The following is a 16,595-nucleotide window of genomic DNA, read 5'->3' as shown; positions in this document are numbered from 1 at the left end:
TCAACTCCAGCAAGGAAAGTGAACATTATCAGGATGGTGCAAGATTCAGAATTTTCACTGAGCTGGCTTAGGGTATACCACTCATGCATGAGGGAGAGGGAGCAGCATTGTCATTGTGTGGATGGTGGTGTAACATCAGATAGGCTGGTATCGATGAGGATCACAGGCCGGAGGGAAATAGAGTCCAAGTCAATGGTTTTGGGTACAAACAGCAGTTATTAGGCAGTTGTAGAATTCAGACCAAACATAGCCAGGTCCCATGGCTCCTTACCCATAACATACATATTCAGGGCCAGGCGCTTTACCAATAAACCCACGTTATCCTGGATGATCCCCAAGGTACATCCACATTGTTCTAAGCTCTCTGCACTTCTCCCATGCTCTCTCACTAGCTGTGCAAATGCGCATTAGGGAGCGACGTCACCACATAGTATCAGAGCTAATGATGCACCTTAAAAGGCATACAAATCCTGAAAAAGGATCTGCCCACGTACAATAGAAGGGGAACCTTTACATTTCTTACTTGGGGAACCAATTTTCTGCCAGTGACAATCTATTGATAGAAATGCACTAGAAGAGAAAAACCATCTACAAACAGGCACCCATTTCACATAAATAAACAAAAGCCACTGATATGCACACAAACGGTCAATGACAAAAGTTCACTTGCTAGGGGTGGTCTCAATTGCGTAGTTTTTGACGTCCACTTTGGTTAAATTTAAAAAACGACAAACAATGATTTCCATAAAGATACAATCATAGCCTACACCAGGACTATGAAGTCTTGAGCAATCTGCAGTTTTGTCCTTAATAGACTCCATGACTAGGTGGGAATCCAGTGAATAAAGGCGACCACCACACACACAAAAAAAAAAAAGAAGTCGGTCACAAAACAAAGTTGTTTTTTAAATGTAATATTTTATTGTCACTGTAATTGCCTTAACATGTGAACACACGCTTTCACACGTTACAGACGTGAAGAAACCAAATCTCTTGATATAAGCAAAGGGAGACATGTACAACCAGGATATTAACATTATTTTGGCTTCAATGTTTTCTTTTGTTTTTTTTAATTCCAAGCAATCCTGTCCACATCTATTAAGGTAGTTGTTGCCACTTTCTCTCCAAAGGAAGCAATTTGAAATAATTATTTCTGTGTTTTTTTTCTTTCTTTGTTTAATAGTAAATGTATAAGGGGAACTAACAATGGCATAGCTGAGCTCTCAATATGAGAAAGCCGACATATGAATTTTAATATTTGTATTTGTATTTATTTTTTTATTTTTTTTAAAACTGTGATTGAATCTTTTACAGACGGGATTAAAAGGCGACGGTGAGAAGCAGGCTGTTGTCAAGTCCACTTTCCTCACAGTTAACTGGGTCGGGCTTCCACAACGCCCCCTCTTTAGTCTTTCTCTGCTACCAGCTTCAACACCTTGCCGATGGCGATGGTCTTACCTAATTTAAACAAACAAAGAAGAAAAAAAAAGGCATATTATGCTAAATAAAATTTATCACAAACTTTGGAATCATACTAATAAACGTGCACATTGATTTCCAAATTTTGTATTAAAACATAGGATGCCCTATCTCCATACCAGGGTATGCAAGATGAATTGTTATAAATGTATCAACAATGTGATCATGTAAAATATTAATTAGAAGAAATCTCACCTTCATCTCGTAAGGTAAAGCGCCCCATCTGGGGGAAATCTTTGAAGGTCTCAAGGCAGATGGTTCCTGCAGTCTTTAAGCGAGCGATACACACTTGGTCTTGTTTCACAAATCGAGGTCGCGTCTTGCTCTTCTCGCCCGTTTTTTTGTCTACCAGGCAGATTAAGGCCTAGACAGAGATTAATGAATAATTACTTAGCATTTCAAACTATTTCCAAGACATTTATACATACAAGTATATATTTATAACTGTAGGAACCAGAACATAAGAGTATATGGTCCGTAATTTCATATACAAGAGCAAAATAAAATATGCTGCCTGTACTTACTGAAATTTGAACTTCTTCAATGCATGTATGGATGTGCAGCACTGCGTTGTAACCTGGGCAGATGATGGATTTGTGCTCAATGATGACAATCTGGAAGGAGGACACCAACATTAATAAAACAACTTTATTACCACCAACAGTATGATACGATGCGCTATACCTCTGGAGTGCATCCATGCCCACCTATGTCTCTGTGTTGACAGACGAGAGACAGTTCCAGGCTACCAATAGCCATAACATCTTATCAAGCTATTCATATATTTAGCCAGGAAACCCTGTGGAAACTTGTAATTAAATCAAGTTACAGTGATGGCTCAGATGATTGATTGATTTATTTTTTTAAAGCATATGTAAGAAATAGCTTTCTCAATATCGTCTCCTGGTGTCCTGCTTGCTCACCTGGGCGTCAAAGGTGCGTCCAGAGTGACAGAGGTTCTCTGCGTTGCACAGAATGAACCCTGGCAGGATCTCCTCCTCTTCAATTCCTTTCAGTCTCAGCTTCAGGTTTTCCCCTGGGCTGGCATCATCTGTCTCTACATCATCCGAGAGCAAACTCAGGACTTCCACTGTGTGCTGTAAATACAATTGTACTTTGAAAGTACTAGCAGGCTTGGATGTTCAGATTGTAACGGTTTGTCTTGAAGTAATATCATTTTTTTTTTTTTTTTTTGTAATTTGTACAAAACAAAAGTCGGAAAGTCCTACTCCTTGTCCTGCCCCCTCCCCCACCCCCAACAAAAAGTGCCAATTGAAAAACTTAAAATATTTAACATGACTAAAAAAAGGACATTGACAAGAATCAGACTTGTAAAACACTAGTACAATAGTCTAACTTTTTTTTTTTGTCCTAGGATATCCCGCAACTTTTGTCATGGACATACTGTATCAATGGATCTCCTCTCACAAAAAAAATAAAAATAAACCAAAGTGATCCATCCACAAGAACTTACCTTGTTTGGCATCATGACAAGCTGCTGTGCTTTACTGATACACCCAGACTCTAGCTTGCCCAGGACCACAGTTCCCATATCCTGTTAAGGAAATTCAAATAGGTACATTTCACAGTCTATCTGGAGAGCTGGCAGACCTGATACTACAATAAGAAAAACTGCATGCAATCACAAAAGTTGTCAAGCTAAATACTAAACCAATGACAATTTGAAATCTGCATCACAAAAGGCAGTTCTATATTTATTCATTTTACCAAATGCATTGAACATGAAATGCCTCAAACATTTCCATATTCTAAATAATAGTGGTGCAACAATTAAATTGATGCATCAAATACAAACCCAGTTTGAAGGCTTCGGTTGCCAGTTTGCATTAAAACCTTGAGTGCGCTTCTTTTAGTGCTAGTACGGTAGATAAACGGCAACGCGTTGCTAGGATACGCACTTCAGGCCTCTACATTGGCGATGGAGATACCCCTGGTAAAATGAGTTGATGCTTCATAGGATAGTCTAAGCATATACCTTTTATGTTATGCGTAATCATTTCAAAAGCATGCCAATATTAAATATACAGATTACCTTCTTTTGTTTCAAAGCATGTTGTGTTTGGTTTATATGGCAATATTATATAAAAATCCACTAGATGTGATCGACAAATGACAAACACTGTTTTAGAGCAGGTGCAGTGACTTTTAATAATTGACATAACAAAGATGCTGCAAAATGATCTGTCAATCTTGGGCAGGTGTTGTGACTCTCGGTCTCCCAGTTCGTGGCCTGTCATTGACAGAGTGTGTCTGGTTATACCGTCTCGCCGGGCTTGAAATTGCTGACTGTGAGCACCCAAGACAGCGAGCCACAGTATGCTGCCCTAGTCCAGCCTCCAACATGCCAATTGCACGAAGGCGCTGCTCTCGACACACGTGGCATATTGTTTTTTTTCCTGTGATTTTCTATATTGCTTTTATTCAAGCTTGCAATTCAACAGCTGATATCACTCAGTGTCCAATCAACTGTCTCACTAATTAGGTGATTAAGTGCATATGCTTCAGTCATAGTCACTCAAGTGTGTCAGTCAAGGATGAATGATCGAGTGATTAAAAAGAAACCAAAACAATTTTGTCAATGTCCATCATTTACATACCTTATTTTTTTCGAAAATAAATGTGTTATAATAGTGATAAGTATATATTTTTATCCACTGGTGTCCGAGTGGCTAATCTCCAGTAGATTAAACAGGTGGCCAAGAGAAGTCAGGAGAAATTCTTTGCAGCGTTGTTTAATTGTTATGCGCGGTTTAGGCATTTCAGAAACAAACATCTCTTCTCTTCCTTCACAATTTGAACTCCCAAACAACTCGCTCCAAATTATACATCTGCGCAAATGCTAGTCAGAGCTTCCATTTCCTATCAGAACGTGTCTGTGGTAACGGTCAGCCTGAGCCTTCATATCTATGATTTCAAGTATTTATTTATAAACCTCCCAATTTAAAAATGTCATTCTATGTTTGCTTCATAATGATTTTTCATTATGTCGTTCCATATTTGCATTTAGTTTTATTTCGTTTCATGTTGCATTTAGTTTTATTTTGTGCTACTTCGTAATTGCGAAAAACACAGGGCTCTACCTATACATCATTTATTTACAGTTAAACGTTCACATGGTGAAGCACTGAACTTGTGTTTTTGTGGTACGGCAATTTTGTTTGGCATAATTTAGATACCACGGTTTTCTCATCCGGTTACTCAAAATACTTCAAAACGTGTCTTCGCCTCGTTCCTTTGTTGAGACATGCCATTTTATTAAATATATAACAAATGTCAGAAAAAAGTGCATCAGCAAAGTTTGTCACGTCCTTAATGTGCTTAAATGAAAAAAAATCAGAAAACTGTATTGTAAAAGTGTATGCAGTTATATTTTTAACTGGCAGATGGCAGCAGTCCCTAAGATTTGTGCTTGACAGACCGGGCCATCTGTATACACACAGCTGAGAGTGAAAAACAGATGCCTGTGTATCTACAGTGTTACAGGTTGTAAGGAAGCCTTGTCAGGTTTGGTACTGGTCAAAACAACCTATTTATTTATTGTACCTACACTTCACAGAATTCATATAACAGCATTATACACCTGTGCCTGAAACTGGGGAGATATGATGTGATTGAAAATTTGCGACGCAAGTTTTCTGATGTATATGTGCTAGATAAAGACGTTAGCATTGATGAGGGTTTGAAGTGTGTCTGCTTTGAAATCTATAGCACGAAAAATAATTTCTAAAAAGTGATATGCCTGCACAAGTATTAATGCTGCCATTGTAAAAAATCATGTAATTTATACTTATATAATGCTGCCATTGGGGGAAAAATGTTGTGATCTATGTTATAATGCTATAATTGTAAAACACATTGTTATTATGTTATTTAAGTTCTACTGAAATACTGTATTTCCGTTTATCATAATCACAAAAAAGTGTGCATTTAAAAATATAGCAAAAATTGTTTTTGAAAACTGTCCAAATTGCTTATTTGAGGGCTAAGAATGAAAAATCTGCAAAAAAAAGAGCATTTAACATGGACATTTTTTGTTGTATCATTTAAGCAGATTTAAGGTTCAGATTAATTGAAGCACGTTTTTTGACATCACTTAACTGTATTCAGCAACAATTGACAGAACAATAGAACGGAAGCAGATGGCTACAATATTTCCATTAGTCATATCGCTGCAATGAGCATGTACATATTACAATTTTTTTGGAAGGGGGTGCCATGGCACAAACAGTAACCCAGACAACTCCTAAGCTTACCTTGTATTTGTCTACTATTGCTAGTCTGACTGGTCCATCGGTTGATCTGTTGAAGTTTGGCAGGCTGTCCAGATGTGGAATGAATGGTAACCCTCTGCAAAGAATCAAGAAAACAGAGCATTAGCACGGAGTAGACTTTTCTTGGAGTGAGAGGCAGATCCGAACACATTTCGATCTGCTTGGCTGAGATTTACTAGGTTAAATAAGGTAAACTCTGAGAAATTAACACATTCATTAAAAATAAATGCATGTTACTTGGCACTGCAAATAAAGCAGTGGTTCCCAACCTGTGGTCCACGGACCCCCTAGGGAAAACAAAATAAAAATAGCCTCCTCGCACCGGCAAGTCCCCAATTTCACAACGCAAATCATCTTCGGCAGAACGTCGCACACAGTGTATAAGTGTGGCTAAATGTGCAGCGAGTTGCAGCGTGTGATGTGTTTAGCCTGGTGACAATCACGTCACACGCTGCAACTGGCCGTACGTTAGGTGCAACCCCACGTGGTTCACCCCACTAGTGGGAAGTATCAGGAATGGATCACTGCATAAAAAGTCTTTGACGAGGAAAACAAGTGAAAATGAAGAAAGTTACAGTAGAGTACAATTTCAAGTTTTTTTTCAAGTGTTGGCAAAGTTCAATGTTCTCTACTAAAATCCTTAGCCTTGCTGACAAGCAACCAAGTAAACATGCGATTGATAATGATATCAAGGCAACATTTGCGCAGCAGTTTCTGAAGGACCCCTAAACTGGTTACTAAGCAACACGGCTCAGAGCTTTTAGTATGTCAGTTAAAATGATACAATAAACGGTTAGTGAAATACAGTATTATTTAAGAACCATTAATTCATTAAAAAAAATTAACAGGAAAACACATACATGGTATTGAAATAATATTTCATAAATGTTCAGGGAGTATCCATCATTTATTTATTTATTTAATGAAAATTATACCCCTTCACCACAGCAAAACCTCTAGAATAGCAGTTGGCATCACTGCCAAGTGTTGTCGACTGAAAGTTTGAAGCCAGCTTATCTTCAGCGCCACTCAGAAACGAAACAGTGACTCCAAAAACAAGTGGATTAGAAACTCATTTGTGAACGTTGACAGTGAAATGCACACAAACTTGACATTAAAAGGAGGAAGACAGCCTAACAGAGCTATGTGACAGCTCTTTAAAGTTAGTCTTCATGAACCGAAATCTGACTGACTTCTGGTTCCACGCTCAATCTGAGTACCCGGAACTGTCTGATGAGGCTGTGAAGTAGCTGATGCTGTTTGCCACCACGTACTCTTGTGAAAGTGGATTTTCTACGCTTGCTGGGTTGAAATCAAAGTTCCGGAGTAGGCTGGATGTAGAACCAGATTTAATACTAAAACTGTCATCACTCCAACCTGACATACAGGCTGTGACATAGCTGAAACAGCACCAGCCATCTCATTAGGTAAGTTAATCAATTTACTGTATGGCATCGTTATCAATTGCCACACTATAGTGGAAAGTAAAATAACTACTTTCCTTGTATCGCGGCTGTGTGTCACTGTGATAGTAGTACATGGTGGTCTGCAAAATTTTTGGAGGTTCAGAAGTGGTCCGCACACCCAAAAAGGTTGGGAACCACTGCAATAAAAGGAGTCTGAAATCAGAAATATAAAACACTACTTACGAATACCAGGTGCAGAACTCTGCAGGCTCCTTCAGGTTGGCCCCTGTCAGGCCAGAGCAGGGCATGAAATGAATGTCTTTTTTGGGGTTAAAGCCAACCTTCTTCAAAAATGGCACTAGTTTCTCTTTACATTCTTCATACCTGTGGGAGAAGAGAGCTGCTGCTGGTAACTCAGGATTACACATCGGACATCAGGTTAGACAAGTTATATATCTTTACATCTATATTTGTATCTAGGTGAACTGGACATGTTCCCACCTCTCCAGGCTCCAGTTCACTGTGGGGTCATCCATTTTGTTGACAAGGACTATCAGATGTTTTACTCCTGCTGTCTTTGCCAACATAGCATGCTCTCGCGTCTGGCCACCCTTTTCAAAACCTGTCTCGAACTCTCCTTTCCTGGCAGAGATTACCTGCATGGAAAAACAATACAATTAAGTGCTCATAAATACTTCTGGGATGTTTGCAACTCTAAACAGATATTCACCAAACAGAACATTATTTCACCTCCAAATAAACATTGAATGCTTTATATTATGATTTTAATAAAAGCTAACAGTATATATTTGGTGCATTTGTTTGTTTTTTTTTAGTTATAAACATGATTCAGAGAATTTTTGTTCTGCTTTGATATATAAATATCTAAAGCCTGATATATTCTTGCTGCTAGGGGGAGGTGCTATTTGCATAACGGGTTAAAAAGGATTAATACTGATAGTTGAGGCAAATTCAGAGAACTCAAAATAGGGATCCAATAGCCAGCAGATTACATACAGAGAAGAGGCTTCAAGTAATCATGAACCAGCCAATACAGAAATACAGTACACAGAACTCAATACGGGGTATATAAGAACTAGTACTCACCAAAACAGCCAGGTCAGCCTGTGATGCACCACCAATCATGTTTGGGACAAAACTTTTGTGGCCTGGAGCATCCAGAATGGTAAAGTGCTTCTTTTCTGTTTCAAAGTAGGCGCGTCCCACCTCCACCGTCTTCCCCTTGTCTCTCTCTTCCTGGTTTGTATCCAATGCCCAGGACAGGTACCTGCAAAGGGGCAAGGCAAAGAGCAGCATCACATACTTGTACCATGGCTCTAAAGTATGGCCGTGGGGTCTTAAGGTTATATAACCTTAGGGGATGGACAGCTTTTATCACTGTCCCCAGGGCATCAATTGGATTTGTAGAAAAGACAAGAAATACTTAATACTGCGTAATACATATGAATTTGAAATGAACCAAGTCAAAATTGAGTCTGCCTTTTATATACATATACACACATATTCATACATACAGTATATACATACATACATATATATATATATATATATATACATATATATATATATATATATACATATATATATATATACATACATATATATATACATATATACATATATATATATACATATATATACATACATATATATACATATATATATACATATATATATATATATATATATATATATATATATATATATATATATTATACACACACACACACAAAGAGACTATTCAAATGAGTTTTGTCATGAAGTCAGTAAGGATTTACTTTTGTAGAGTGAAACCAGGAAATCCTAAAAAAATGTTTCTCAACTAACCAGGTTTCTCTGTTCTTTTCTTTTGCTTCTCTTTCATATTTCTCCAGGGTCCTTTTGTCTACCATCCCTGTAAGGTACCTGGGGAAAAAGAAAACACACATTAAGAGAATGCCTCGACTTCAGTTATTGCACTGATATTAAAATGTTACTCAAAAGGACTGTCGCTAGATTTATTTTTTAAATGCACTACTTACATAATCTGCCCTCCAATAGTTGATTTACCAGCATCTAAAAGTTATAAAGTTAAAAATCAATTGCAGCAGAATATTGGATCCAAGGTGTACTTCCTGTGTTTACATATAAGAAGCATCATAAAACAGGAGAACATAATTTGTACCCACATGCCAAAATAACCAACCATTATGGAGAACACTGAAGCATTGCAAAAATAAACATACAATCTCTATGCAACATCCACACTTAAAACACATGCGCTTCTTAAACCTACTGGTTTAAATCATCAAACAGAGCTTTTGGTATAAAATCTCAGTAGTAATAGGATGTTACAAGCTGGTTGTTCGAAGACTGCTGCTCCAGATTTCCATTGACTTACCCACATGCCCGATAAACACCACATTCACATGCTCTTTTTTAGGGGCGTCCGGAGGTACGATGGCCACTTTGGGTTTTGGTAACTCCTCTTCGTCCTCCATCATTTCCTGTGCACCTTCGTCAGATGGTACTCCGCCCCTCGATGTGCCGCCTCCTGGCTCTGCTTCATTTGGCTCCTCTTTCTGTTCCCACGACTCTTCTGTCGTCATTTCTGCCTCTCCATTCTCCACTGGTGCTGCTGGCAAGAGATAAAGAAATCAAGCAACCAAACAATACCACCAAACATGATCAGACATTTATACATGCGTGCTACTTTATAGCACCCATCTTGACCAGTATTAGCAGACATTTTCCATAGCTATTTGTCCACTACTGATAAGCACAAATCCAGCAAACAATTACTCTGTTTTAACTTTTGCATAGAGCTCCAGCACTGCCTTGTCAGATTAATTAGGCACTTCATTGATCGTGGACAAAACACTCTCTATTTGCTAAGTGGCTGCAATTTACAAACAGCCTTACTGAACAACAGCCATCTGCAACATCTAAACAGCCAAAGCATTTAGGAGAATAGTTACTGTAATGAATTGCAATATTATGAAATAGTTTACAAAACATTTTCTTTCAATACTAAAAAGGAATCTGAAAGAACACAATGCTATACACAAGACGGATCTCAAATTCTTGGATGGCACACATTCTGGCCAACAAAAATATGTATGCAAAAAACACTTTAAACGCTTATGTAGGCTTTAAACACTTTATATTTTTCCAGTGTAGCTAAATTACTTCCTTAACCATGCAATGACTTAATTTCCTGTGTTTTTGTTAGGGGTGAGAATTAAAAAAATAATTGAGTACTGGATCACTACACATTTCAGGTACTTGAATGCAAGTCCAATGACTGGTAAGTCCGCGTATTTGTCACTTCCCACCACTGCAGTCAGTGAGATAGCGACTGATATTCAGACCAACATCCCTGAAGTGTTTTCTGGTTGTACCCCTTGCATTCTGTCAATTTCTTGACAATTTAATTGAATCAATTGCTGCTAAGTTTTTTTCTTCCCCTATTAATTAATATTTATCAAAGTACAGGAATAATTATTTCATTTTGACCACACCATCACATTCCTAGTGTTTCTAGTATGTTGTGCTACTGTATGCTGTAACTGAAGCAATGCCTGAATGCATGCTTGCTGTCCAAAAAGTAACTCACCCAGGCCAGTGGGCACTAAAAATGTACAATAGATTCTGCTGCCTCCACTGCTTCATTCATTACAGTTTTGTCACATGACTTGTGTTCTGACAGCACTGGAGTAATTTTGAATCGTTACAGTGGCAACCTGGAGGGTTTATGAACCTAAACTTCAGGGTGTATGGAAGAGTCTCCCAATTTAACAACCAGGCTCAGCTTTCTAGTTATACAACAGCAAGGGGTGGGATACATTATATACAGCACCACTCTGTTACTTCAAGCTCCAGTATTCATAGTTTTACCCTTCTAATACAACCTCTTACCTCAATAATGTGTACCTAAAAATATATTATATCCAGTTGTCTTTATTTTTTTTACCCTTTTTAAATTAAAGTCAAAACCAGCCAAAACCCTCCACATTTATAGAAGAGCTGGCTACAATGCAACATTAACAGCTCAGCAAGCACACAAGGTACAGATACATACCAGCAGTGTCTGAAACCTCCATGATGGTGACTGCATCAGAACCTATAGGAAGAGAGAACAGACTCATGTATACCGTGACTGCATGAACAGACTTCTTACTTTTTGTACTTTTGGGGGAAAATGTTTGGGTAACCATTTCTAATCTGACATGAGTATTGTTTTGACTATGATAACTAGACTATTTCCAAGTAAAGACACCACTGACCCGCCATGTTAATACAGATGAAGTCAGGCTTCTGTTTCTAGGAATTAATAATATCTTTATTTTTATATAGCACTTTTCATAGTGGACAACCATCACTAAGTGCTTACAGAGGTAGGGTATGAACTGTACATTATATGCAGAGTCACTTACAATAGGACATTGATTTAACATCTCATGCGCAGGACAGAGCACAAGGAGATTAACTTTTTTGCTCAGGGTCACACAGTAAGTCAGTCAGTGACAGGGCTGGGATTTGAACCAGTGACCGTCTGGTCACAAGCTCTGGACTTTAACCACTGGACCAGACTGCCTCCTGATATGATGGCTCCTAAATTAAGCAGTAAACTGCACATGCAAGGTGTGGTCACATGACCCACTGTTTCTTTGAGTGCTGCTGCTGATGCTTCTACTTCTAGAAAGCAGGCAAGTCATCATATCACACTGAGCTTAAACACAGAGCTCTAGCTTGCAAGGGTAAATGGTCAGATAAGATGAGGGGGGGGGGATACTAACTGGAAGCCCACCCACTGAAACCAGATGAATCCCAAGTCGACACACTTCCTTCTCCTCAGCATATTGTCTGCACACTCTACACTGTATTTTCAACTGTCTACACAAGGAGGGGTAATACTGGACTTACCTCCACAGTATACTGGCTCTTCTGGAGGTGAGTATTCAACAGCAGGTGCAGCTAAAAAGAAATTAAAACAGAATTTACCACCAATGACAAACTAGCACACTTGTCTTGATGATTAAATTCAATTTTATGTTTAAGAATGTTTAACAGAAAACAGCTGCGGATCCTTCCCCTTTGACAAAGACAATCCAAAATGATCTCAAGTTTCTCTTGGTAATGGTGATGCATATAGACAGGAATGTAAACAAACCAAGACTAGTGTGAATATTTATTTCACAGTGCTGTTTCGGCAGATAAGCACTATATTCAAGGACTACAATTTAAAAGATTAGAAATTTGCACACGTTCAAACTTTAAACCAAATTTTAAAAATAAACAACTACATTTAAATCAGAGGCTTAGAATTATGATTTGCATGTGACTGTGGACCTTAATTTCCAATGGCACCCCTTAGGAAGGTCACGGTCTCTTTGGAAACACGGGTGCAGACTCCTTGTCTTATTCTGAATGTCTGTTATAGGTGAACATTTTCACTCAAGGGATACCATTAAGTTAGTCAAATGTAACATGCAAATTGTTCTTTTGTAAAAAAATGTATATCTTACCTCTCTCTCACATTTAAAAAAACAAAAACGACATTTGACATTTGAATTCTTCTCTTGTGTGATATTCAAGATAACACCCTTTTATTGCATTACCATTCACAAGACAAATTCTGAGAATCACAAGAATTTGTTAATCAAAATAAAAAAACAGGACAGGTCTACATTTGTCTGCAGTTTCCTGACATTGACACGACCTGTTCCTAACATAAACCCCTTTTCACCCAAACCAATCACAAGCTAAAAGTTCTGAACTACACTAATTTTTTATAAGCTTAATTTATGGAAAGTTGCATCACAATTGAACGACCGGTTCTCTAGACACAAAAAGCAGCACAAGTGCGATATCATAAATAGACAGCGAGACCTCATGGTCGATATCCATGACGTCTCAGGGGATATCTGTATAAGTCAAGTAAACTCATTCACATAGTGTTGCCCTCATTAAAAAGTTGTCCTAAGTGGTATGCATGAGAAAATTAAATAGCATGAAACCTGTGTCTCTGGATGCAAATGTCTGTTTTCAAGAGCACCTAGCAGTGTTTGCTAGTACCATACGGGGGTGACTTCTCCAATGCAGAACTGGAGCACACAAGAGATTCAAGTTAGGCCACAAAATAGTAAACTGGTGTGATGCATTCAATGGCTAATCATTTGCCATACACAATAACTTACCTTAAGTTGTTTTTCTTTACCGGACTAAACGCACTGGCACAAAAGTCAATGTCAACAGCTGGATCCCCCAACTGACACATCCCGTTATTGTTAAAACACATTGTCGCGGGTCATGCAAGACCCTTGCATATCTACAGATTAGTCTACATATAGGATTGTCAGCTATATTTCACAAACTATGTCCGTTACTTAAGTTAACATACAATATTTATTGACTTGTTTATTTCCTTGTTTATGTGCAACTTAGGCCGTTATCAATATGGTCGTCTTGCCATATGCCGTCCCTTCTACAATCAACCAATCTATTTTATATAGCGCCTTTCATAGTGGACCACCACCACAAAGCGCTTTAAGATAGTGAGGAACAATGCATTCTCACACAAAGATATGTCTTGTCAGTCCTTGTCTTACATCTAGATAGGATGTATACTAGTCCACCAGGGATTGGTTCTCAAAGAGACTAGGCTAGTAATTAAAAACAACGGTACCAACAGTCCTTTTCTATTCTGATTCCTATTGATAATGGTAATTGTTTCCGTGATTCATTGTCGGTGTGCAATAAACTGGGTTGCTTTAATAAACTGGGTTGCTTTAAAACATGCGTCGTGGTTTCTTGGGTATTATTGTGTGCCTGCTGTATTTTGTAACTGGGTAAGGTTTGCTAACTTACCACCGCTGCCTGTGTTTTCAGAGAGCTCATCCACGAAGAAGGCCGGCACAAACTCAGCGGCGTGGACGTTGGGGACGAACGGCTTAGCGTTCACATTGAGCCGGGCTAAGGCGGACTGAAGTTGCGCGTCGGTCGGGGCCTCCATATCATCCTCCTGTTCCCAAGAATCCGGGGCAGTGTCTCTCGGGTCCATCGTGGATTTACGTCTTTATTTTACCGGACTGTTCCTTCAGACTACCAGGTATTTTTTATACCCCAAAAGCGTTGGGTTATTCCCCACTTAAAATATTGTTTTTAAGTTTTCTCTCTTTACTTGTAAATCTTTTTTCTTTTCTCCTCGGAACACAGAGCCGGTTTCTCACGGCGACACCACAAAAAGAGAGAGAGATCCGACTCAGCACTCAACGCGAGCCCTCGTGTGTGCTGATGACTGCTCAACCAGATGGGAGAGATAACTTCCCGTTGCGTCATGGGAGTTGTAGTGTTTAGCCTGGTGATTAAACACTGAGATAATAGAGAATATTGACTTTAAAAACTACAAATCCCCGGGAGTACTGTAATAAAATGACGCCTTAATCGCCGACAGGCCTCGTACGCGATAATTCTGGGAAATGTCGTTTTCGTGAGGCGTAGCAGAGCAACCACTGAAATGAACTACAAACTTCAAAGACCTGGCAGTTGCAAACTTGCCTCGCATCTTACCCGTATGTTTGACCTCTGGTGGGAGTGATTTGAAGTTATTTGTGAGATTTTCACTGTTGTAATGTAGTAGTCCGTATTCTGTGGAACCATTATTTAAACTACCGAGCACACTTAATGAAAATAAATCATGCTTCTTGCAGTGGTACCAAAAATACAAACCGAATATTTTGTAGGGTTATTGAAACATAACACTGGGGTCCTCTTTCACACTGTAGAATAAATAAATTAAATAAATAACTAAAAAACAGAATAGCAACCTACATTATTCTGTTTCGACGGATTTGTAGTCTTGCCCACTGATTTATTTGATTTGAATTATTTATTATATTATTATTATTACAAATAATTCAATTCAAAACAATACGGCGCATAACAGGCAATAGGTTACACACATATGTTAGATGCCTGCGTCTTCCACGTGGTGAATGTTCAATGGGCCATGGCAGATTTTACTGTAAACTCCCGGTAACACCCAGCTGCAAGTTTAGCTTTACTTAAACCAGCGGTAACCAGGTTGCACTGAGCTTTGTATACATTACACCTGAAGTATATCAGGGGAGTTTACAGGAAAACACGGAATGGGCCATTGAAGTCCCACTACCCAAAGTGGCATGAAACCAGCAGCTCTGGGTTTAGAGCACCTATCTAAAGATCTAAATACAAACAGTAAGCAAATCCAGATGGGGGCATTTATCAAATAACTGAGAAAAGAAAATACTGACCGACAATAAACATCCTATGTGGGTAAGCGTGCTGTTAAAAAAAAAACAAAACACCAAAACGATAAACAGCATGTTCTACAGTGCCATGTACTCACTCACACGTGTCCAATACATAACCATGTTCCAACCAGATCCCTAAGTATATACAGTACCTGATCTTCCTTGGGGGGGTTAAATCATTTAAAGACCTAGCAGGAACACGTCTGTTCAATAAAATCCAACTAAACACAGATAGGGTACTATTAGCATTACTGTAGGCAAAAAGTATGGTCAATTGTCTCACAGAAAGCAATTATAACTTACTTGAAAAGAAGAGACGTTTTGAAAGCTTTACAATTACGAAACACCGGTACGCAAAAACACGTTTCATTAGACTTTATCCCCGATTCCTATTTCTATTTCGGACGATATAAGCAGTTTCAATAATATTTACTAAACACACTGTAAATACAGTATTTAATGCCCAGTACGGGTAAGTGTCTTTGGTTGAAACAATGCAAATACTGTATACATCTTTTATACTGAGGTGTGCAAACGTGAAGACAATTAAAATGAAAGTTAATGTACATTTCGTTCTCTCCCCCCTCATACATAATGAACTTTTTTATTGTGACGTTTTTTTTTCAAAATTGCAGTGCACCTCTGCCCCAACCAAGATTTTATTTGTAGTCTCTATTTCATAGTCTACATTTCATGTGCAACAAGCGCCCTCTTGTGGTCAATATATTTTATGCTTTAACAAAACAAAAATACTGTGGGTGCAGAGACAATATCTATATATTTTTGTATTACTACAATACACAGTAAAATGAAATTAAACATACATATTGGACAGCATTTTAAAAACGACTCAGTGCTTGTTTTAAAACAGCGTTACTTAAACACACTACATAAACAATACATGGGTTTAAAATCTGTTGTATAGTTCAATTGCAGTGTACCAAATTTAGTCCACTTGATGTGTCTATTTTAGTGGATTAAGCAGTTTGGTCTACTTACTACAGTGATGATCACACTTCTGAAGACATCACAGTCTGTGTGATCAATCAGTGCTATCGAACAAATCGTTGCTCGGAAACAAAAGGAACGAGAGTTTATCTTCAAACTGGGAACTTTGGAACCTC

The 16,595-nt window shown here is 38.4% G+C and overlaps 1 protein-coding gene across 2 annotated transcripts; it reads right to left on the bottom strand.

Annotated features, from left to right (window-relative positions):
- Positions 1-898: 898 nt before the first annotated feature.
- Positions 899-14,517, bottom strand: LOC117417687 (eukaryotic peptide chain release factor GTP-binding subunit ERF3A-like). 2 transcript variants are annotated; one of them, XM_034029877.3, is made up of 15 exons: positions 14,048-14,517; positions 12,104-12,154; positions 11,259-11,300; positions 9,579-9,815; positions 9,220-9,253; positions 9,026-9,103; positions 8,285-8,465; positions 7,679-7,833; positions 7,421-7,561; positions 5,754-5,847; positions 2,954-3,034; positions 2,403-2,576; positions 2,004-2,093; positions 1,675-1,843; positions 899-1,458 (listed from the first exon to the last, which is right to left on the bottom strand). In XM_034029877.3, the coding sequence occupies exons 1-15, from the start codon at positions 14,238-14,240 to the stop codon at positions 1,406-1,408; spliced, it is 1,773 nt and encodes a 590-aa protein (XP_033885768.1). In that variant the 5' UTR covers positions 14,241-14,517; the 3' UTR covers positions 899-1,405. The 2 variants fall into 2 exon arrangements, with proteins under 2 accessions (XP_033885768.1, XP_033885769.1); XM_034029878.3 differs by having other exon boundaries at positions 9,579-9,812.
- Positions 14,518-16,595: the final 2,078 nt, after the last annotated feature.

This window comes from Acipenser ruthenus, chromosome 13 (genome assembly GCF_902713425.1).
Source record: "Acipenser ruthenus chromosome 13, fAciRut3.2 maternal haplotype, whole genome shotgun sequence".
Lineage (NCBI taxonomy): Eukaryota > Metazoa > Chordata > Actinopteri > Acipenseriformes > Acipenseridae > Acipenser > Acipenser ruthenus.
Note: the sequence above shows the minus strand (reverse complement) of the source record. Positions and strands in the feature narration are given on the sequence as shown.

Bases quoted from the DNA above. Each gene is read 5' to 3' on its own strand.
- LOC117417687 (XM_034029877.3), bottom strand. From the start codon at position 14,240: ATGGACCCGAGAGACACTGCCCCGGATTCTTGGGAACAGGAGGATGAT. The intron at 8,466-9,025 runs GTTAGTTGAGAA...GCCCCTTTGCAG, and splicing joins GAAAAGAACAGAGAAACCTG to GTACCTGTCCTGGGCATTGG. The intron at 2,094-2,402 runs GTGAGCAAGCAG...TCCTCCTTCCAG, and splicing joins GACGCACCTTTGACGCCCAG to ATTGTCATCATTGAGCACAA.